The sequence below is a fragment of the Leptonotus elevatus genome, chromosome 21 (assembly GCF_054856555.1).
Source record: "Leptonotus elevatus isolate MCC_2025b chromosome 21, RoL_Lele_1.0, whole genome shotgun sequence".
In the NCBI taxonomy this organism is placed as follows: domain Eukaryota; kingdom Metazoa; phylum Chordata; class Actinopteri; order Syngnathiformes; family Syngnathidae; genus Leptonotus; species Leptonotus elevatus.
In genome coordinates, this window is record NC_141259.1 from 14,153,771 (window position 1) to 14,177,161 (window position 23,391).

The window sequence follows — 23,391 nt, forward strand, 5'->3', positions numbered from 1 at the left end:
CCTAATATAAAAAATATATAAATTATATATAAAATATATATTTTTTCTAATATATATATATATTTTTTTTATTATTCATCTTTATTTTAATATTTATTTAATTCATTATTTTCTATATTTTTGTACTTTTTTTAAACCCATGTTTTTAAACTGTGTTATTGACAGTAATTTGTTTTTAACCCTCAGTAATGTGTAAAGCGTACAAAAATAATTAAATGTATTATTATGTATTTTTTTATGAGACAATTGGAAGCCCCGGGGAGAGAAAACCTGCTCGGAGATTTACAAAAACTTTCACTCATTTTCCCTTCAACCTCTTGGATAAAATGTTGAAATATTTGTTGTTTTTCTAATGAAGGCTTCAAAAACTAAAATGCAACATTTCAAAAAAAGGTCATGCTGAATAAAGTGAGGTGTCCTACTGTTGTTTTATTGATGAATGATTTGTAAGAGAGGAATGCTAGTTTTGATGTTGATCAAAAATTGCAATTCAAGGACTTTTGGGAGACCTTTTGTATTTCATTTCTCACATTTTCCTTTGCTCGGCGACTAATTGTCACCGCGTTTTCATCCCGATCATGACGGCAGTCCTGGAAGGACATTCTGCAAGTTTTGCGCTTTGACGCGCAAAACAAAGCAATTTCTTCTTCTGTTTTATGAAAATGGGAGTTTGAAGTTTTGCTGTGGTGAATAATCAATGGTCCGTTGCCCGCTGATTGAGTCAGTTGATGTGCGCAATCAAATAGACTTGTTTAGACGCGCTGTGATCTTTTCCTTACAAAGACGAGGAGAAGAGTTTGAAACGTCCAATGGCAAAAACGGCTGACAAGAGCGAGCAGCCCCCCCCCCCCACCCCCCCCCCCCCCCCCCCCGCCCGCCCGCCCGTCCGTCTTCTTTTTTCTTCTTTTCTTCCCGGGGAATAAAATACAGTGGATTCAAGTCGAGCGTGCGCAAATGTGACTGCAAAGCCGCACACTCGTGTTAAAGAGCAACACGCCGCCATGAATTTCAACAAAAATACAATCACCTTTCAGCATCAAGATTGATTTTCCTAAATGGACTATCGCAGCTTTTAAAAGGAGAGCGTTTTTTTCTTTCTTTCCCTTTTTTATTCACAGACGACTCGGCCAACGCGCAGCCTGATAAAATGCACGATTGAATAACTTTGCGGCGAGATCTGGTTGCCTGTCAAGTGTATTTATGCAAGGCATTCTCAACTCAAGTAAAATATCACTTCTAACTTCCCCCATAAAATCCAAATAATTGGTGAACGGCGTGACCCGACGCATGAAGCCCACGGGGAGACGCTGGCTGGCTCGCTTGCCTCTTTGCTGGTTTGCCACCGCCGGCTCTCGTCTCGGTGGAGGTCGGCGCCGAGGACGCTTTTTGACAAGCGCGTCTCTTTTCAGCAATTATTTCCGCCATTACGGCAGCCCCGCCCAACGCACTCGCCAGTCGTGCTCAAGAGCAAAGTCACGATATGGAGAAGGACGCCGTTGTGCAGCTTTTCTTCTTTCCATTTTCAGGCTGAAAAATCGCAATATGGAAAAAGTGGCGGAATATTTTCTTGCTTGTTTTTTTAATGAGTGATTTTTTAATAAACAATTTTAGAAAACTCATTCACTGGCAGCTATTTTCAGTGAAGCAACCCCCTTCGCTCCCGGCTGTTTTACTGGATTTTGACTGATTTTCCAAGGCCTATAGAAAAAGTAAATTTCTATGTTTCCGTTTTGCAGCAATTAGCATTAGAATATAGCTAAGTGTCATCATTTTAAACAAATCTGTTTACAAAACTGTGGGGGAAAAAACTTTTTTGCAACATGGCCCTGGTTGATCTCTTATACTCTGCTGCCACCTGCTGGCCGTTTTAGTAATAACTACCATTGCTTTAAGCGACCTCTTCAGGTCAGAAGCTGCATCAAAGCCTTCAGTATGCTCTAGCATTAAAAAAAAAAAAGGTGCAAATTAGTTAATAATCAGTCAATCTGTAGATTTTTTCTGATTAATTGATTTGGATAAAAAATACATTATTTCAAGGTGATTGTGCAGAAAAGGTAAAAACTTAAAATGATCATAATCAATGACTGGTTTGTTCCGTAACATCGAGGTAGTGCTGTCACTATCTAATATTTTTAGAATCGATTAATCGATTGATTACTCAATCGATTAATCGGATTCCTTTTCATTTTGCATTAAAGTATTCGTATAGTGATTTAAAAAAAGGGGGATTGATGTTGTCGTATGATATGAGACCGGTTCGGTCATTGTGTTCCAAAGTAAAAACACATGTTGGCAAATGTCTTATTTTGATTAAACACAGAAGGACTACAGAAACAAGTGAATAATTATTGTTGATATGCTGAAATCAGAGGATTTGGACAATTTTAAAATGAAAAAATGGCTCCAAACGATGACTTAATTATTAAAATAGTTGTCGATTAATTTGATAATCGATTAATTTTGACAAATGTACATCGAGATTGTCATGCTGTTTTTTTTAGGATACTGAATATAAAATGAATATAAAATGAAGTTTATGAACTTATATTATTCTGAAAAATGTACATATACTTTTAAAATCTCACGTACCCCCTGGAGTGCCTTCACGTACCCCCATTTGAGAACCACTGCCCAAAACAACAGCGAAAACATCAAAAACCTGCCGCGCTGCCGATGACATTTCATGCCGTCCAATTATCTAATTAGCATCAAAGCGCGGCCGTGAAAGCCAATTATCTAAATGAGGACATTCAATTTGTCATAATGAAGGCATCAATGGGCTGTCTTGACGATTGCAGCGGTGAATAATGAATCCGATCTGATCCAAGGAGTCCTCGACGCCTTTTCACCATTTCACGAAGGTTAACATGTTTATCGCCTGGGAAGAGATCAATAATAAATAAGCACCATTTCTTGAGCAAGATAGCTGGCAATTATCTTTTTATGATCAAAACCTTGAGACATGGTTAACGCCTTTGAAAAAAAAAAAAAAAAAAAAGAGAGATAGGAGATGAAGATAAATACAAGAATGCAAAGTCAACAGATGAGGGGGACTGGAATGAATGTTTATGTTGGATGAAAAAGATGCAACATTTAATCTACGGAAGGCGTTTGCGCTTTCATGTCAGCGGCGACAGTACAAGCGAGCCGAAATCACACTGTCACTCCCGACGTTGCGACTCTATCAGCAGATAATCTTGCGGCCGTGACAGTAACACGAAGACACTTTGGGAGGAAATGTATTTAAATGCAAGGTGATATAATGCCACGTGTCACAAAGCGAGCGCCGGGGCTGACATTTACTGGGCCGGTTACTTTTGCGAGCGGCGTATAAATTCGCTCTCATTGATCACCAAAGTGGCCACTGGAGAGGCACTTTCAATGCCGGTGCATTTATGCGTGTGTGCGTGTCTTAATGCAGGGTGCCCCAAGGACTCGGGCACAAAACAATTAGCCTGGATTTCATCAAGCAATCAGCATGCCACCTTGGCTAATGCAGCCGCGTCGTACATTGACGCTGGGAATAAAATGGCCGTTATTGAAAGCTTTGTGTCCAGGTTAGCTTTCGCCTCGCTGCATTTATGAATCAATTTCTGCTCATAAAAGAAGCCGTAACACTTAAGCTATTTTAGTGGAAAGGCATTATGTAAGTTGTCAAATGTAGCAGAGCGAGCGAGAGAGCGAGAGAGAGGGGCCCGGTAACGATTGGCGGGCTATTCACGGCGAGCCCCATTTTTATAATGGCCCCTTTCAAAGTGGCCGACTGAGCGCATGTGCTTGCTTTTAACAACTTGTCAATCATTTTCACCTTTTGCGGAAACAAACCGCTTCATGCGCACGCAACGATATCGAAACGGTATGTTGAGTACTATGGAGGACCAAAACTGCCAAAATTAAAAATAGATAAATTAATAAATTAATGAATAAAAGTGAGAGAGAAAAAAATGGATATAAAAAATATGATTCAAAAATGAAATACAAAAAATAAATATAAATGGAAATAAAATATATATATATATATAGTCAATTGGCCGATTTATATTTTATATATTTTTTTATTTAATTATTTATCATATTTTTGTATATTTTATATTTTTGATCCATTAGCTAATATATTTCAAACTGAAATAGGAGGAAACATCTGGTAAAAATATTTTTATATTTAAAATTATTTTATTTCTACTCATCAAGTACATTTCAGAGCCTGTACTTTTGTACTTGAGTAATTATTTGAGTGAGTACTTTTAGCAACCAAAGTTTAAATAATTTTTTTTTTTTACACAAGTAATTGTACTTTTACACATTCTCTTTGGTGTCAGGTCGATTCTGATTGGATGCCAACCAATCAACAGACAGCAGCGTGTTTAGCTCTACAAAACTGTACTGAAAAGTGAGACTGTTCAAGTTGGACATTTTGCAATGCAGACAGTGGAAAAGAACGGAAATGAGCGGAAAGCCACTGCATACGGCAAGAGAAAGTCAGTGCTCTGGTTTGCGTGTCGAACCGCTGACAGATGGACAAACAAACAGAAAAACAATCTATTAATGTGATCCAACGTGTCCTTTGCTGTTGATTGCGGCCATTTTGTGTTGCTCTGTTGGTGCATAAAGGATAAACATTCCATCAATAGCGCTGTCAAATGCCCCAGATTGTTTGCCCATCGATTTTGGTCAACAGCACTTGAAAAGTTGATGTGGCGCCACACAAACGCATGCGGAGGCATACAATTGACAATAAGGTGGAGGAGTGGAATGAAATCAACGTTGAACATAAAAGGCGGGAGTGCGGCATGGAAGCGCATGCGGATCTTTTCACCGTCATGTCACACGTACTAAAAACGTCACCAGTAAACAAACGCACAGGCACGCTAAATGGCTTAAATGGCAGTTTTAGCAGTTTGAACGTGAAGCGTTTCTTACGAATCCGCATATAATAATACGATGTGTCTTATTCACAGGATTTTACTTTTTCAGGAAACATTGTAAAGTAGGGGTGTCAAAATGAGTGCATTAATATTTCTTATATAAAATCTTTAAAGCCACTATTTTTTTAAATTAATTTGGTAATTAATTAATAAAGAAAAATTGATTTAAAAATATATATATATATATATTTATTATTATTTTTATTATTATTTATTACATAATTATTTTTTTCTTATTTTACGTGTGATTAATGACTTACTTGGAAAGCCTCCAAGTAAAAAATTAGCAGTAATAAATGTAATAATAATGCATATATTTGTGGAGACTGGGGTCACCAGTGAACAATTAGTCGAGAGCTTACAATTGTTGTTTTTTTTTTTTTCCCCAATCGTTTTTTTTTTTAATCAAACTTACAAGTTGTATTTTACAATTTTAAAAATGTGCATAATTTCACAAGTTACTTCCTGTTAAAGATTAGATAGCTCTTAATATGAAAAGAAAAATGCACTGTCACCAATGTCTTACAAATGCAATTATACCATCTAGTGGCAGAAAAATGACCTCAACACAAATAAATATCACACTAATTGTAGGTAAATTTTATGAATTATTATGAAATTACTTTATCAATGACTAAATGATGCAGCCGTATTTCTATTAGTTAAAAAAAATCTCCACATTTATGGTAACGAGCATGAAAACCTAGACAAAAAAATGATTGTACATTTTATCATACTTTTAGAAAAGATATAAAATTTGCGATTAATCATGAGTTAAGTTAGTTACTATAGAAGTCATGCGATTAATTACGACTAAAAATGTTAATCGCCTGACACCTCGTAAAAACCAACGTTAGCAAAAGTACTCAAATGTCAAATGTACTTGATGAGCAGAAGTAAAAAGTAGACTACTTTTGAAGATGACTGGTGTCTTGAAAAACTCATAAGTCGGGGGGCTCGTATCTCAAGGCACCATCGTGTGTAACCGCACAGCGTGCGAGCAATAACTATTCACTTAAGTGTTCGTAGAACGCGAGTGAGCTCCCACCAAAGCCCTCAACAATAACACACGGCATAATCCGCTGCCAATAAGCGCGGGCGCCCTTAGCCGGACGGCTCCCACCAGACCGCCGAGGGGACTAATACTGTTCAGAGGCCAGGCCGAGAGAAGTCAATAGAGCTTCCCGGGACGGAGAGCCGCCGGGGGAGCGCCACGTAACGCTATTAGCCGCATTACGGCCGGCCCCGGTGCTGCCGGAGGAGCTGTCATTACCTTAATGAAGAGCCGCGGCGGGGGCAAGAAGCGTACAAAAGGTCGCGGACATCTCGGCGGGAAGCCGCTATTCCAGCGTTAGGCATCATGGGAGCGAGTGTGTCAGCAGGGAGGGGGGAAATAACTCACCTGATTAATTAGAATTAGCCAATTAATGGAGCTTAGAAATGAAGACGGAGGAGGCATGTGGCATTTTTTTTTCTCAGGTTATTTGTAAAGACAAGTAGCAGATGCCACCCGAACTACAATGTAAACGTTTCTTTAACTAGTAGTTTAGGCCTGTCACTTACTATCTGTTAACCAATTATTGAAAACCGAGAATCGCATGAGAGAGTTGTTGCCTATTCGGTGCCTTTTCTGCCTATTTTGTGTCCTTTGATTTTTGTACAGCACTTTGGTCAACTGTGTTGTTTTTAAAAGTGCTTTATGAATAAAGTTGGACTGGATTGGATATTGTATTTGGATTAATGAGCTGCTGGAGTTGTGGTTTAGGGGTTTCAGAGTTGGACTTGGGAGTGTCAGGTTTGGGATTTGGTTTAAGGTTACGGGTTCCAATCAGAGTTACAGGTGACAGACTTGGGCTTATGGTTAGGTTTGAGTTCTTAAAGTCTGCTTTACAGTTTCCGCCTTAAAGGAGAAGTCAACCTCTTTATTTTTTTTAACAATAATATGTTCTATGCCGCCCCACTAGTCTAAATATGGCATTCTGGTTAATATTGCGTGAGTGGAATATGAGTTGAGCAGCAAAATCCAGCCGTTTTTATCCATCTCAAGGGGGCGGCCATTTTGCCACTTGCTGTCGACTGAAGATGACATCACAGTTGCACAGGGCTCAGGCAACAACCAATCACAGCTCACTTGTAATTCACTACCAGCTGTAATTAAAAAATAAATAAATAAATAAATAAAGATATTACAATATTAATTGTAATTTTAGCCCCTAAAGAAAAACATGACAATATATATATTCTTATTCTAGCATTGGCTAAAATAAATTTAAATAAAAAAATTTAATAAATAAAATTTAATACAAAAAATAACATTTATATATTAAATATATTACAATATTGTCATTTTAGCCCCTAAAGAAAAACATGACAATATATATTCATATTCTAGCATTAGCTAAAAAATAAATAAATAAATAAAATAATAGCTAATTAAAAATATATCATTTATATATTTAAAAAAAATTACAATATTAATTGGAATTTTAGCCCCGAAAGAAAAACATGACAGCAAGTGGCAAAATGAGGTGGATAAAAACGGCTTCATAACTCATATTCCACTAATGTAATATTAATCAGAATGTCATGTTTAGACGAGTGAGGTCACATATAACATATTATTGTCAAGAAATGTTTAAGGTTGACTTCCATTTTAAGGCCGACAAGAGAAGCTGAAAGTAAATCACAAAGCGAAGAGGAGTGCTTGGAAAAAAAGTTTGCTCCTTTGGAAAATAAGCCATCAACCAAAATCCTGGCCTGGCATATTTCAAACACGTGCTTGTCGTGTTGATGTCCCCTTTGAAGACAAGGACAAGGGCGGGCACGGGCGGGCAGAGGTGAGGAAATGGCTGTCTGCTTGAAATGTAAACAAGAGACCAAAAGCCGCATCCCGCCAGATGAAAAGCCGACTGTTGATGAGCCATCTGCATGTAAACGGCGCTCGCAGCGGCCGGAGAGCCACTTACGGCACTCGCCGGCCGGCCGGCGGGCGAGTGCTCCGGCCCGACGCTCTTACCTGTCTTCCCCCTTGACGCTGGAGTGGAGACATGAGAGGGAACAGGAACAAGAGGCACCTCAGCCCATCTCAAAGGTCAAGAAGGAGAGATGGTGTGATGGCGAGTGGAAGAGGAGGGTACGACGGGGGGAAGGGGGAGGGGCGGCTTACTCGGGACACTTTGTGGACGAGCGCATCTGTTACGGAGCGTCCTCCTCATTCCCCAAGCAATGTCAACCTGATTAGCTGAGAGCCGAATGAGGCGAATAACAATCCAAATGATGCTTCATCCTTTTACGGCAAGAGGAAGAGCGGCTTTGGAGCGCCGTAAGCCTTTTAGGAGACGCCTGCTCCGCCGCCGCCGCCGCCGCTGCTCCTCCTCCTCACTACCCGCTCGCATTACTTAAATACTATTTGCTGTAAATAGGATTGTGCTGCCTGCAGCACCGCACGGCCCTCCAGCCAAAAAGATGGCAGCGATAGCCCAGGACACTTGGTCTGGTTAGGACCCCCCAACCCCCCTCCAAAAAAAAGAAAAAAAAATATTTTTGTGTTTTTAAAACATTTCGCCTATGAATACATAATATTGGACTTTTTTTCCGCAGTAATAATTATTACAATATTAATTGTAATTTTAGTCTCTTAAAAGAAACACATGACAATATATATTCATATTCTAGCATTAGCTAAAAAAAATTAATAAAATAATAATAATAATAGCAAATTCAAAAAATAACATTTATATATTTAAAAACATATATTACAATATTAATTGTAATTTTAGCACCGAAAGAAAAACATGACAATATATATTCGTATTCATATTCTAGCATTGGCTAAAAATGAATAAAAAAAATAAAACATAAAAAAAATAATAGCTAATTCAAAAAATACCATTTATATATTTAAAAAATAATAAACAACATATGAATTAAAACATGTAAATAAAATGTGGGGCTCCTGTATCTGGAAAATTATTTTATTTACAGAATTTTGTTGTAAGTGTATTTTTGAACTGATTATGTACTTTTCTTACATATATGCATGTATATTTGAGCTAATTATTTGCTAGATTCGTCCCTAATTTTAACTCTAGTCCCCAAAAATGTGCAGCATAATTACACTCCCACAACAAAAGCCATTATCATTTTTTTCTTCTTTATACCAAAATTGCTTGTAATCGTTGATAACATATGAAATCAACTCCAGGATATATATTTTTTAATTCAATCATACATGGTAACTGAATATCGTCACTCTCTTTAAAATAATTGCCTAAATCTTTATTTTTTTTTTTACCTAAATCATCTCCTTATGATGCAAATGGTTTAAAAAATTAGTATTTCCTGAAAAATTTGGAAAAATATATATTATGAAGGCGTCGCTATAAGAAAAGCAGGCAAAGCAGCGCATGTGTCCCTAATGAAGTGTCCGTACGCGTGCCTACGATTCCATCAGTGGGAATGAGCTTCATTGTGTGTCGCGGCCGTAAAACAGCACATTTTGGGGGCTTCTTTGTCCATCCAGCAGGACATTTAGAAGTAGCCAGCGGGGTGTGAGGGATAGTCCGCCGTCAAGTGTGTGTGTGTGTGTGGAGTGTGTGTGGTGGGCTAGACACCCACATGTCATGGCTGACACATCAGCCTGGGGCCCCTCCAGGCGATGCAGCCCTAATGCTGCCTATGTCCCACTTTCAAGCCCTTGTCCCTCAAAGCCCGCCCTCCTCCTCCTCCTCCTCCTCCTCCTCCTCCCAATCTACCTTCAACCTCCCCCCACCCCCCGCCCATCCTTCTGCCTGTAATGACAATGGCGCGATAATGTCCGGTGATACAAACGGTGTCATCTGGGACGGTGGAAGCTCCGAAGTCAAATTGTTTTGTTTTCATATCAACGATGTACAGTAAAAGTGGCGAGTGGTAGACCTTCACTGAGGACTTGGGGAAACTTAATCCATCATTATCACATCAACGCAAGTATTCAAATCATCAATATGATACAAAAACGCAATATAACAGCATGCAATTATGTGTCGGGATTCAATTTCATCAAAAATAAGATGCTGCTGGTGAATATTTGATTTTTAAAGGGCCCGACAGATTAATCGGCCTCAACAATCGGCCAATTGGGACAAATTATTTTCCCCTTAAAACGTTATCATCGAAGAAAACCGACGTTTCCGATGCTGTGAAAGTACCCTGAATGCACCATTTTGCTGTGTAGCATTAGCAACTAGCAAGTGTGTAGCATATCTTATGCTGGTTATTCTGTTGTCCCTAAGCGTCGTTTAAGATGTTTAATGACGACACGAATTACATCCGCTGTGTATTTAAATATAAAACATGCTTCGTTTTTAAAACATTGCTAGCCTAGCGCTAATGCTAAAAGATAAGGGAAGATCTCATTCAAATGCTAACAGGAAGTTAGCATCGACTTCAAAAAGAGATATTAAAATAATGGATTCATGGTTTTATGAATCGATATCACGCTCGAATAGAAAAATTGATTCAATATCGATTATTTAATTTTTCAAACCCAGCCCTATTAATATGATAATCGTTTATTTGTCGATTAATTTTGTCAGCTCTAGTGGAGTGAACAATTAGTCGAGAGCTTACAATTGTTGTTGTTTTTTTTCCCAATCGTTTTTTTTTTAATCAAACTTACAAGCCATAACTCCAAAACTGAACAACTTGAATGTGGAAAAATGACAGACTGGCCAAGTTTTGTTTGACTTTGGAGGCGCATTTCTCCAAACAAATATTTTGCCCATCTTCCCAGTACATTATTTTGCTGGCGGAAACTAATGTGCGTGTGTGCGTATTGCTTTGAAGCCCATAACTCTATCCCGGAGAAAAGCAGCATCAGGGTGTTATTCCACATCCTCAGATATAAAAGAGGGGAAACATAATAACTTCCCTGGATCACACACTCGCACGCGCGCACCCCCTCTCGGCGCTATTCGCGCCCCGCCCGCCTCATCCACCATCCGCCCACTTCTCCCGCCTCAATCTTTGCTTTCAAAGGAAGCGAATCAGCCGGCGGGACAGAAGGTTACGCATTAGTACTGGTCATTGCTCAAAGAGCCAACGTTATAAATAATAAAAGGCCGGTGAAGGACACGGGCCGCCGGGATGCGTCTCTGGTTCACGCCACACCAGTCAAATACCAGACGTGTCATTTCTCCAACCCACTTCCCTCGCTCGCTCGCGCGCGCCCCTCAAAATGAAGAAAAAGATAAATGCCGCTTGGATTGCGTCTCGCCGCCACCGACGGTGCCGCTTTGTTAGCAACACATTAAAGCCTCGCCGGTATTGGATTAGGAAGCGCACGCTACAAAAAACAACAACAAAAAAAAACAAATTAATATTTAAATTCAATTTGCTTCCTGCTTTCCTGACAAGACAAAAACAAGTTTGTGCACAAAGTCGACATGAAACGGGACGACCTTCGCTCAACAAACAACTTGGAGCATTTAGTAAGCATTACTGCTGTCACTATCGGCTATTTTTAGAATCGATGAATCGATAAGATTAATCGAGTAATTGGATTCATTTTAATTTTTATCAAATTGTATTAAAAAAGCATTCCCCCTGATTACTGTTTATAGAGCAGTGATTGGTGTTTATATCATATTTCGATGAATCTATCAATTATTCATCAATTAATCGACTAATTGGATTAATTTAAATTTTGCATCAAATTGTATTAAAAAAGCACCCAATGTCTAACAAGCAGTGATTGGTGTTTATTTTGTACTTTGTATTCATATAGTGATTAAAAAAAAAGGGGGAATCGATGTTGTGCTATGTTACTAGTTCAGTCAATGTTTTCCAAATGACACAATAGACGATAATCTTTTTTCATGAAGGACTACAAAAATCAGTGAACAATTACTGTTGATGTGCTGAAATCAGAGGATTTGGACAATTTTCAATAAAAAATGGCTCCAAACAATTACTCAATTATTAAAATAGTTTTCGATTAACATGATAAATCGATTGCTTGTCGATTAATCTTGACAGCTCTCGTAAGCATGTTACACATTTGGGAACGTATTGAGTGTGTTACAGCTGCTTTCCATGCACAGACACTCTGAAAGCCCCGTAATGAGATCCATTTCCGTCCTTCCTTCCCGCGCTCGCCTATAGCCACTTTTATTTATGCATTCACAACGACTTTATTACTTCACATCATGGGGCTGTTTGCCCACTAAGCTCATTACACAAAAATAATAACATGTCCTGGCTGCAGCTGTGTGTCTTTCTACATGGTTGGACCAGAAGGTTTATCCCAAATGAGATTTGTTTTGTGGATTTTGTAGACTCCAAACGATTACTCGATTATTAAAATATTTGTCGATTAATTTGATAATCGATTACTGTCAAGTAATGGGTTAATTTTGACAGCTCTAATTATTTGTCTATAAAATTGTTGTCAGTGCACCACTGCAGAGGAGATAATACTCTTTGCGCACTCTCTGACAATGAGAGCGCCACTGCCACCTACTGTAGTGGATGTGCAATTACACTTTATTCTAGTATGGTTAAAAACAAACAAAGAAACAAAAAACATAGCGGTCACGCCCCACTATTTGAGAAGGACTGTGCCAAAGTGTAAAAAAAAGTTCAGTATTGTGTCGTTTTTGAGCTGGCCAGTATGTTACAACTCAACTCTGCACCGATAAACTGACATTCCTCACATCAAAACACTTGAAAGCTTGCAAAAGTGAACAATTGGACTGTAAAGAAAGCCTAAAAAGCCGGCGCCAATATTACCCCAAACGTGTTTTGATCCGTGTGACCTCCCCCTGCCCAATAATTCAAATAAAAAGCCCTGGGTGGTCTTTCTGGCCGACCTTTTGTAAAAGCGGCTGGCCATTTTGGAGGAATCGGCATAAGTGCGGCCCATTTGGCGCCGACAGTAAGTGCGCGAAATGAGCGGTGCTGTCCTTCCCGGGCCGGCTCCCTTTTGACAACGTGATGATAGAAGCGTCACATCCTCGCAAGACTAAATGCAAACTGACAAGAGACGAGCCTCCGCTCGCACAATATAATGTGGAATTGTGCTCTGAGTGTCTTATTATCTTGTCGGCTGATGTCTGCAAGAGGGAGATTTGACTTGAGGAGGGAAGACAGAAGCTGCAACACACATTACAAAAACACGCACACAACAAACGTCTGCCCTCTTTCCTAACAACAGCTTTCCACACCTAATGTCCAGCACTTCTGCGGCGGCGTGTTTGCGGTGCTTCATAGCGCCTGTTAGCTCAAGTGGAAGACTATTTGCACAGGCCAGCTTTTAGGAGGAGGAGGAGGAGGAGGAGGAGGAGGAGGAGGCGGTGGAGCGCACACGCACGCTTTCGGCAGGTTCGCCAGATAGACAATTTGTTTTCGGACAAACGCCTCGACTGTCATGGCTGACGTCTACTTGCTCGACGGGCGAGAAGTGCAATCAGAAGAACCTAAAACAATGCTTTGCAAACTTTTTACACCCGCAAGCACCTCCGCCCTAAAACAATTATCGTAAATTTAAAAAAAAGGCTCTCCAAGCACCACTAACATAATATTAATAATAATAATAATAATGGTTATTAGTGTAGTAGGCTTAAATATTGATAAAAAACAAAGACCATAGAAGAAGCCATCTTCCAAGAATAGAGTCCAAATTTGATGTGGAAAAATTTCTAATTATACATAATTTAAATCATAATGTTATGAGGGGGGTGGAAACAACAACCCACGGTGTGCAGGAATAAAGTCAAAATATTACACACACACACAAAATCATAGGCAAAAAGACAGAAATAAGAATTTTTTTTAATTGACAAGAGAAAAATACATCATACAAAAAAACATTTGTAATTAACCTTAAGTCAAAAAATATATATATATATATATATATTTTTGTGAATTTTTATTTTATTTTACAGGAATAAGGTCAAAATGTTCTAAACAAAAATTAAGAATTTAGGGGGAAAATTGTACAAATGATTCAATTGAAATGTATTGCACATAAAAATGGTACCTAAAATAAAAAAAAACTACAACAACAAAAACAGTTGTTATAGTTGAAACACAAATGCACTTAACTTAAAAGTTAAATACAACTGAACTGTACTTGGCCTGTCATTCATTCACATACCGCTAGAGGGAGCCCACACACCACAATTTGTGAAAAACTGACCCAATGATCCCCCCCCAAAAATGTTGCAATGTCACACTTTAAAATATGTCATCAGCATGCTCAAGAAAAGCGAATTTTGAACTACTTAAAAAAGCTAATGACTGACATACAGGCTTTTAGTTAGCTCAAAAGCTGCTGTTAATGTTTCAGAACGATATCGGCACCGAATTTTAATTCATAAACCCCAAATTGGATTATTTCTTTTTGGGGGGGACAAAATTGTAAGGATAGGGTGTATATAGTCAAGGTCTATTACTAATACCAAACTCAAATCTTAAGCCAAATAATATTTCCAAACCATTAAATGAAGATAAATGGTCAGAACTGTGTTTTTGTGTGTGTTTTTCAGTCCACCATGGCGGACATTTTGGTGGCGTGTGGAATTAGTGGCAATGTGACGTTTTGAGTTTGTTGAAACAAGTACAGTTGATTAACTTCAACCCCCAGAAGCCGAACTGCTCGAAGTATGACCAAATGTAGCATTTTAGCGGCATGATGTAGCATTTTTCAATGTGGCATGTCGGCCATGTTTGTGGAGTTAAGTTAAGTTAGTTAGTTAGTTAGATGTACCTGAATTTCAAGCCGTGAACCTGAAATACAACATTTTGTGCCACCATTTTCTTTTTTTTTTCCGGGTGTAATGTGTATTTGAGCTGAATGTTAGTGCGTGTCAGACTATCAGCGACATCAACATATCTAAACTTAATTTTCTATTAATACATCTTTTTTTTTTAATACCACAAATGAATTGGGGAAAGAAAGCTGTCATGTCTGCCTTGGATATTGCAAGAAAAATCCCAATAGTGTATAACCCTGCCGCATGTGTGCTCATGCATGCCGGTCTGTCTGTCTGTCTGTCTTTCCGGCTCACAGGTCAGAAAAGAAAGGCAAGACGGTCCAACAGCCAAGAGCGGTGCCACTGGGCAAAAAATGAGAGGAACCGCAACCACCGACAACCCCCCCCAAAATTCACACTCCAGCGCCTCCGAACGGCAACAGCATCTCCAGTGACGACAAAATGTGTCGTCACTGCTCACACGCAAAAGCGGCCAAACAAAACGCAATTCCAAAGAATCCTTCAAGTATGGAAAATCCCGGATGATGAGTCATTAAAAAAAATTGCTGTAAATGAATCCACCTTGCAGCCCAAGCATTAAATTGCCACTTCTGGAAGAAAGAATACAAACTGAGCAAGTTTGGAAGCGATATTTTTGCTCCAAATTCTTTCACTGACACCATTTTGAAAACTTTTGCGCAAGTTGTGTCAAATGTTACGTTATGCGGTGCATTTTGAAGTAAAATTTTATCATACGAAAAAAAAAAAACAAAGACAGTTTGATGGTGAATACAACAGCAGAAATAAAAATAAATCAAATTCATACACACACACACACACACGGAGTGTAGTAATAGTGTAATATCGGTGAAATCAGACAGGTGGAAACAATCATTAATTAATTTTATAAATATTTTATTTATTCTAAATTATATTTTATATTTATTTATTTACAGGTAATTATAATACACACAAGAAGGCCTCAATTCAATGAAGTGGGGGGAAAAAAAACACACCAAGCACAAGCGAGAACAATTGTTGGCAAAAATATGTTAAAAATGGCCTTTTTGCGCTATTGAATCATTCAAAATTGACATTCAACGTATGATTCGTTGCTCTCACGCGCTTTGAATGTTGAATTTGAGCAAATTCATTCATGGATCATTTCTACATTTTGACAATGACGAAAAATAAGGTAATATTACAGGGAACTATCAGCTCTTGCAAAATGATGAAAAACTTTTTTTTTTTTGGGGGGGGGGGCATTCAATGCTAAATACAACTGCAGCTTCCAAGCCTGGCAAAGTAAGTTTAATTTCACTTAAATATTGACCGCCAAAATGTTGCACTTGCAAGCACTTGAAAGTTTTTTTCTCGAGCAAGACGGAGACTCACCGTACAGTTTTCCGGGGACGCCCTCCCGGTCGGGGCCGTCCGCCGGCAGGATGGACACGTCGTCGTTGAGCTCGCTGTCGGGGCTGCCGGCTTTGTCGTCCATCCGGCCGGCGAGTTCCAGCGCGCTCATGTCGCCGCCGCCGCCGCCGCCGCCGCCGCCGCGCATGAGCGAGAGCAGCGGCTTGCTCAGCTGCCCCGTCAGCATCGGAGCTGCAGGGAGGCCAGGTGGGTTAACGGAAGAGGCGGCCAAAAGCAGAGGAGGAGGGAGGGAGAAAAGAAAAATACAGCTGTGGTTCGAATGTGCTTGGGCGCTCTCCTTGGCTACCTCGCACTCACTATCTCTCTACCCGCATTCCCTCTTCCTACACCCCCCCCCCCCAACTCTCTCTCTCTCTCTCTCTCTCACTCCCTCTCTCTCTCTCCCTACTGCTCCCTCCCTCTCCCACTGCCTTTCATCCTGAAGTGATGATGCGAAGAAGCGCTACGACCTGACGCGGGCTTCATTTTAGCCAACAACGCGCTGTTAAAAACCTTCAATAACTTTACGGACAGATACACGCCAGCGATTGCATCCATCTTTGCTGGAAACAAAACCAGACTCCTTGATATTGAAACAAGCAAACACTAACTCGAGGAGAGTAACTCACGTTACATATTTTTAAAACAAAAGAGGAATTGTGGGATAAACATCCAAGTAATTAAAAAAGTGAAAGTACTCGAAATGTAATTAATGAATCAATTAATCGTTCAGAGACCTTCTTTGACTTCAAGTCTTTAGAATTCAGTCTCTCAACAGTAAATATTCGTTAATTTCTGTCATCCGCCATGACAGCAGATTGACTATCTTTATGTTGAGTCAAAGAATTTGCTAATATTGCGTTCATTTTAGTAAAAGGCCAACATTTATTTGACAATTTTCAGCCCAAACCAGTAACTGCAACACAATCGATTTATGTTTGTAAATTTTCTGGACTGTCAACTTTGAAATATTGCTTATGTCTTCTAAATTTGAAAATTAAAAAAAATACGGAGAAGAGAAAAAAAAAGGTTGGCAGAATTCTGACTTTCCCCACAATTCATAGCTCTATGTCCCAAAAGTCAGAATTAAGTCAGAATTCTGAGAATAAAGTCAGAATCCTGCAAACCCCTTTTTCCCCTTTTCACTAGCCCTAATCCTCTTCTGTTAGAATTTTTTTGTTTTTATCAGAAAAAAACCAACAACAATTGATTGATTTTTAAAATAACCGTTAGTTGCGGACCAAGTAGAACCTCAGACAGTATCTTACATCGACAAAGAAATGGCGACGATGCTGGGGATGGGAATCGCAAAGTATATGCAGTAAGTGGAAAATCCGTATACACGGTGATATCATGATATCAATGTAGCCGATAAAAGGAAATGAGTAGAATCGCTGGTTTATTAAAACAAAGTAACGTCTACAAATTACATCACTTTCGGCCTATATTGCCAAGGATAATATCAGCAATAAAAATCTGCATATTGTATTTCGCCATCGTATCGCAATAATCCACATATGGGGGAATCAGCAGTGATATGTTTGGATAAAAATATGACTGAAGGAACACTTGGTTCATTAAAACAAAGTAACAACAATTGGCTCCATGAGCAACAACGATAATGACAACGTGATATTTTGTCCCCTAAATGTAACGCCGTATCTCGCAATGAAGCCAAATCCAATGAAGTGCGCCCTTACCTAAATGAAGCTCCACAAAAAATCAATTATTACAAAAAGGAAGCTTTTCAGAGACTCCAAAAGTTGAAATGAGTCAAATGTGAGGGGGCATGTCGGCAGCCCGACGACCCGCTACGACCCGCTCGCTAGCCAACCAGCGGAAGGCGCGTCCAGAAGCACGTGAACGGCCAGCGGAGCTTTCACGCTGAGGTGGCTTCCCAACGACGAGCGGCGGGGATGTCGCTGCTGCCGCCGCCTCCTCCTCCTTCCTTCCTCCCTCCCTCCTTTCCCTCCCTCTCTCCCTCCCTCCATCGCGCACTGCCCACCCTCACTCTATCTGTCTCTTCCGCCTTGTGTCTGGCCAGCCGAGAGCTCCTCAGACAGTGTTCACCCCACCTCGGGCTCCGAGACGCAGACGAGGAGCAGCGGGGCAGCGCTCCGCTTCCTTATTTAGCAATCAACCTAAATATGTCTGAGCAAAGGGCAGGTGACCACCGTCTGTGCGCCAGCACAAAGGAAGGAAGGAAGGAAGGATGTAAGGAAGGATGTATGGAAGGAAGGATGCAAGGAGGGAACTAAGGTTGTGCGATACCACTTTTTTCAGACCAATACCACTCGTACTATTGATACATAACATTTTCAAAAGAAAAAAAAAAAGACAGATCATTTTAAAGAATGACGTATGGTGTGTATATCCCAAAATAGCATGTTGATCATTTCATGTAATTATAAAATAAATATATTACATTTTAGGATCAAACGGATCCAGATTTAGCGAAAACCCACGTATAATTCGACGTCAATTGAAATATTGATGCATGAAAAAAATTGCTGATATACATTGTGGAGTTTCAAATGTTAAAGATTTTATTTATTTTTTTACATAATGCGTGCGCCACCAATGCCCAGCGCCCAGTATTTCAAACATAATCCACCTGATCCAGCTTTGGGACTGAAGTTTTGAAATACCCAACACAAGATCCAATCTGGATTCAAGGCAGGATTAGATTTCCAAATCTGGATTTAAATTTTCAAGATTAAATTTGGTTTGAAATTGCCAATTTTGGATCAGATCCACCAAGTTTAATCCTGACCAATTAATCGGCTGCCAATTATAATTGGATGATCAAACATCGGCCAAAACAATCGGCTAATTGGACCAAATGGCCAATTATTTTCCCTTTAAAATGTTATCATTGAAGAAAACTGAAGTTTATGACATTGTGAAAGTACCCTGAATGCATCATTTTGCTTGTGTAGCATTAGCAACTAGCATGTAGCGTATGTTATTCTGGTTATTCTGTTGTCCCTAAATTGCTTAATGACACCCCAGTTGGAATTAACTGTAAAACTAAACACACAACGTTAAGTATTACATCCACTGTATATTTAAATACAAAACATGCTTCGTTTTTAAAACATCGCTAGCCTAGCGCTAATGCTAAAAGTGAAGGGAAGATCCCATTCAAATGCTAACAGGAAGTTAGCATCAACTTTGGGAATGTTTTTCCATCGAATAACATATATTCACATACATATGCTGTGTGAACACAATTTTATGCATTAAATATATATCTTAAAATAATCGTCAGATTAATCTGTAATCTGTATCAGCCTAAAAAATGTATATCGGTCGAGCCCTAGTTAGCTTAGTTGATAATGTAGCATCCTTCTTCTTAATGCATTGCAGAGGTATTGGATCTGGACTCTGTGATGTGACAAGTGACTTGGACTTAGACTAGGGTGCAAAAAAAAAAATCTGGACATCCTTAATAGATTGCTTTGATGACAGAGAATTATCCCCTTGTCTTTAATTGAATTACTCCAAGAGGGTGAATTAATAAACGGCTAAATCATTCATTCAATTAACGCAGATGCTGAGTGATATATAGTCCACCTACAGCACCCCCACCCAAAACCATCATCATCATCATCATCATCATCCGCAGCCTCGGAAGCCGGAGGAAGATTAGAGCCCTGATCTCATTCCCGGCACTTGTTTGGAGTCTGTCAGGAAGAGGAATGCCGGCATTAGGGAGCAAGCGCCACACACTTGTGATATGATGAAATAAGGAGGAAAGGGGAAAGGAAAAAAGGAGAAAAAAGACAGAGGGATGGACAGGGAGAACGCCGCTCTTCTCCAAAGTGTCACCGGCTTGTTTATTCTATTTTTCATCATAGCTGCTGGGGCAAAGATTCACATTTAAAAAAAAAAATATTTTTTTTTTGCCCTCAACACACACAAATAAATATACACTTTCCAGCACGAAAAAAAAAAAAGCAACACTGCTCTCATTTTATAGGTGTTGCAAACTCTCATGCCCCAGTGAAAATTACATTGTGAAATTTCAGGGCTGCTCCCCGCTGTCCCTCGCAGCCTTCAAGCAGCCAACAGACTGTGAAGAATAAATAATAAAAAGCTATTGATTATTTTGATGACTGCAAGATTCAATTAGGTATTAATTTTGCCCTCCAGTGGACCTATCAAGGTGAGGGGGGCAGGGGAACGAGGTTACTCGGCGGTGGGGGCGGCGGGCGGGGGGGGTTGCGCGCAGAAGGGAAAATGTGCTTTGATGGCCCACATTTGATTTAAGTGCACTCCAAAAATCAAACACGACACAAAGTGTGACGACTAGTGACATTGTTACCAGACACGCCAGTATTGAGCAGCCGCCACAGCTGCAACTCTTTCTATTGATTAACATTTTCATAGATGATCATGTGTCACGTCAAAAAAAGAAGGGGTGACAAGCGCATTAAAAAAAAGGGGGGGGGGGGGCATCAACCACGCTTACGCGCAAGTGGGAGGCTGTTGATCAAACTATCAATATGGCTACATGTCAGATCATTATGAAATACCAATGACAATATTTCATATATAATCTTATCTTTAGTGATAAAGTATCAATACAGCAGCCTACTGCTGATTTTGCATTTTATTGTATTGTTATGATACAGTATTTATACACTAGCGCTCAATATTGATTTTGCAACGATTGATTTTCTGAGTAAAATGTCAATATTGCAATGAGTTGTATTACAATCTCTAATAAGAGTTTTGATCTACAAGTATCAAATATCGGATCAATACCTCTAATAATGATGTAATAATGGACCGCATTGATGCAAAATGTTAATTTATTCAGGATCTTGTTTACATATATTTTCGACAAAAGGGAAGTTTTTCAACAGGAAATCTCTAAAGAAGAGTTATTTTTATAATAATAATAATAATCTAAAATGTGGCTTTGAAAGACATTATTGTAATTCGCTTTCAGTATACGTTAAGTCAATTCCATGTAGGCTGCGATTCAATTCAATTTTGATTCCTTATGTTGTGATTCAATTCGATTTGATATTGATTTACGTAAGTTGATATACATACATACACAGTAAATGATTTATGTTCTTGCCCGTGTGTACATATGGTACGTCACCTCACACTTTTGAGCAATAAAATATCAGAATTTAATCACAACTATTGATTTTTAACAAATGATAAATTGCTAACTTAAATAATGTTGTTATTTTTGGATATTATGATGAAAATAAAAAATGATGTCTGGCACAGTTGACAAAATCCCCTACTTTGTCTATTTTCTGTGTCCCAGAATAACAAAAGAACCCACATTGACATGAAATCATGTGCAAACTGCAAAGCGCCCCTTACTGGTCAGGAGGTGAATTGATTCAGAGGATCTGCTGAATGGAAATTGAATTGGGGGCATTCTTGCAATTAATCAATTAATCAATATTTTTAGCCACCTCAGGGAAAAAAAATGTAAATTCGATTTTTGTGGTTTCTTTTTAAGCCGTTATCTACCAGCCCCAAAATGGCAACGAAAGCTCACGCCCCCCCCCCCCCCCCCCCCCAGAAGCATCAGTTGATGTGGTGAAGAACGAAGTTGATATTTTTCCTTCCCTCACACTCATTAAAACGATCAACAGTTTGCCAAATGGCCCCCCTACATTCAGCCCCACTCTTTCTCTCTCCAGCAAAACGCTCCCTGGTGGATGATTGGAGGGCGAGTGCAGGCTGAGTGTTATCAAAGCAGTGTATTAAAAGGAGCTCTTTGAAGCTCAATCGGCACCGGCAGGTCCGGAACAGGGAGCAGCCTCTGATTGGTCAGGTGAATCTTTATTCTATTTTATTTTTTGTTAGATCGATCGACTGTGCTGACATTCTGGAGCATCAAAGCTTTCAGTGCCCTAATCTGACTCCTCCTATGAGGGGGCAAGGGTTGTTTTTCTGCTTTTATTTTTCCCTATGAAAAATACCGCATGAAGTGGAGTTTGGACACTGCATTTATCAAGCTATAAATAATGTAAACGTCTACAGAGAATGGCATGCTGTACAGCGGGCACTGCGCCGCAGTGACACTACAGAGGACTCGCTGCCACTCAAAAGCTTGAGGCGCCGTCCCCGGAGACCGCCGCCATGCGTACGGAAAGGTGTGAAAATCTGATTTCCCAAAAAGGGATTGGTAATTCTCTCTGAGGGTGGAAGCCTCAATCAATAAATCATTGCTAAGTAGATTGTAAAATCCCCCCTCTTGGTATCAGTGCATTAGGATTCTCCTGAGGATGGACGAAGGGGGGGGGAAATGGCAGCGTGAGACAATCTCAATAAAGAGAAGGCAAATCATACCGTTGCCATTCGGTCGGACGTTGGCGAGCAGCCCGTCAGCGCCGAGAAGGAGCTCCCCGAGAGGCGATGAAAGGCTGCGGAATGCATTTGGGGCCCTCTTCCGAGTTCTGGCAACCAACCATACGAATGGTAGAGGGCCAAATACGGCGTGAAGTCCTTCCACCAGGCTATGCTAGAAAAACACAAAAAACTTTCAATCCATAACACAAGGCTGAATAATTAATCAATTTTATTGGTTAAATGAAGTTCATTGCCATGACGATTACCCCCCCCACCCCCCAAAAAAAATCGTTTTACAAAAAACAAAATGGACCCTGATAGAAAAATGGGTCCACAAAAGACTTAGTGTCGCCTGATAGTAAAAATATCTCTTCACACTACTAATATAGACAATTTAAAAGTAAATAATACTTAAAATATTTATTTGCACTTTACAATATTTTAACAAGCTTGATATGACGGAAGCAAAACATTGTAAAATCACTCTTTCATACTATATATACACACACATTATTGACTAATGCATTAACTTATATCAATATGTGTTGGTAATTAAGGGCAAAAATGGGCGTTTTTAGGATTGGAAGAGGTTGAACAGGCCACCTCGTGTCGTGGATGTCATTCTATCGTGTCAATGAATGTAAACGAACATAAACAGTGTAGAAACAACAAAAACACAATGTAATAGTGCCAGTGCGTGTAATATACCTCACATTGTTGACTTACTGGAAAACAAGGCCCACTCTTACCTGTTAGTGACGCAGTTAAATTTGTTATGCTTATCTTCATCGTTTCATTACTTTTCTACAATCTTGGCTGGTGTCCAATTTAATATACTGTAGAGAAAACGAACTCTAATCATGTAATAATGCGACTAATAACATCTGCTAAATACAAACCTTATTAACTGAAGAAATTTATGTCTCCGGAGTTGATTCCTTCTCGCCATTAATCACTGTAGCGTTCACCACCAAAAGAACTGCAATACCCAC

The 23,391-nt window shown here is 39.4% G+C and overlaps 1 protein-coding gene across 5 annotated transcripts in view; it reads right to left on the bottom strand.

Annotated features, from left to right (window-relative positions):
- The window catches only part of pou6f2 (POU class 6 homeobox 2), a 70,491-nt gene extending 47,116 nt beyond the window's left edge, over nt 1-23,375 (bottom strand). For 4 of the 5 annotated variants that reach the window (XM_086065374.1, XM_086065373.1, XM_086065375.1 and 1 more), the window contains exons 1-3: nt 23,299-23,375; nt 22,400-22,571; nt 16,055-16,264 (exon numbers count right to left, since the gene is read on the bottom strand). In XM_086065374.1, coding sequence (XP_085921500.1) covers nt 16,055-16,259 — 205 coding nt within the window. In that variant the 5' untranslated portion in view covers nt 16,260-16,264; nt 22,400-22,571; nt 23,299-23,375. Of the gene's footprint in view, nt 1-7,941; nt 8,092-16,054; nt 16,265-22,399; nt 22,572-23,298 lie in introns of those variants that run through there. The other variant, XM_086065376.1, reaches the window with a different exon arrangement.
- Nucleotides 23,376-23,391: the final 16 nt, after the last annotated feature.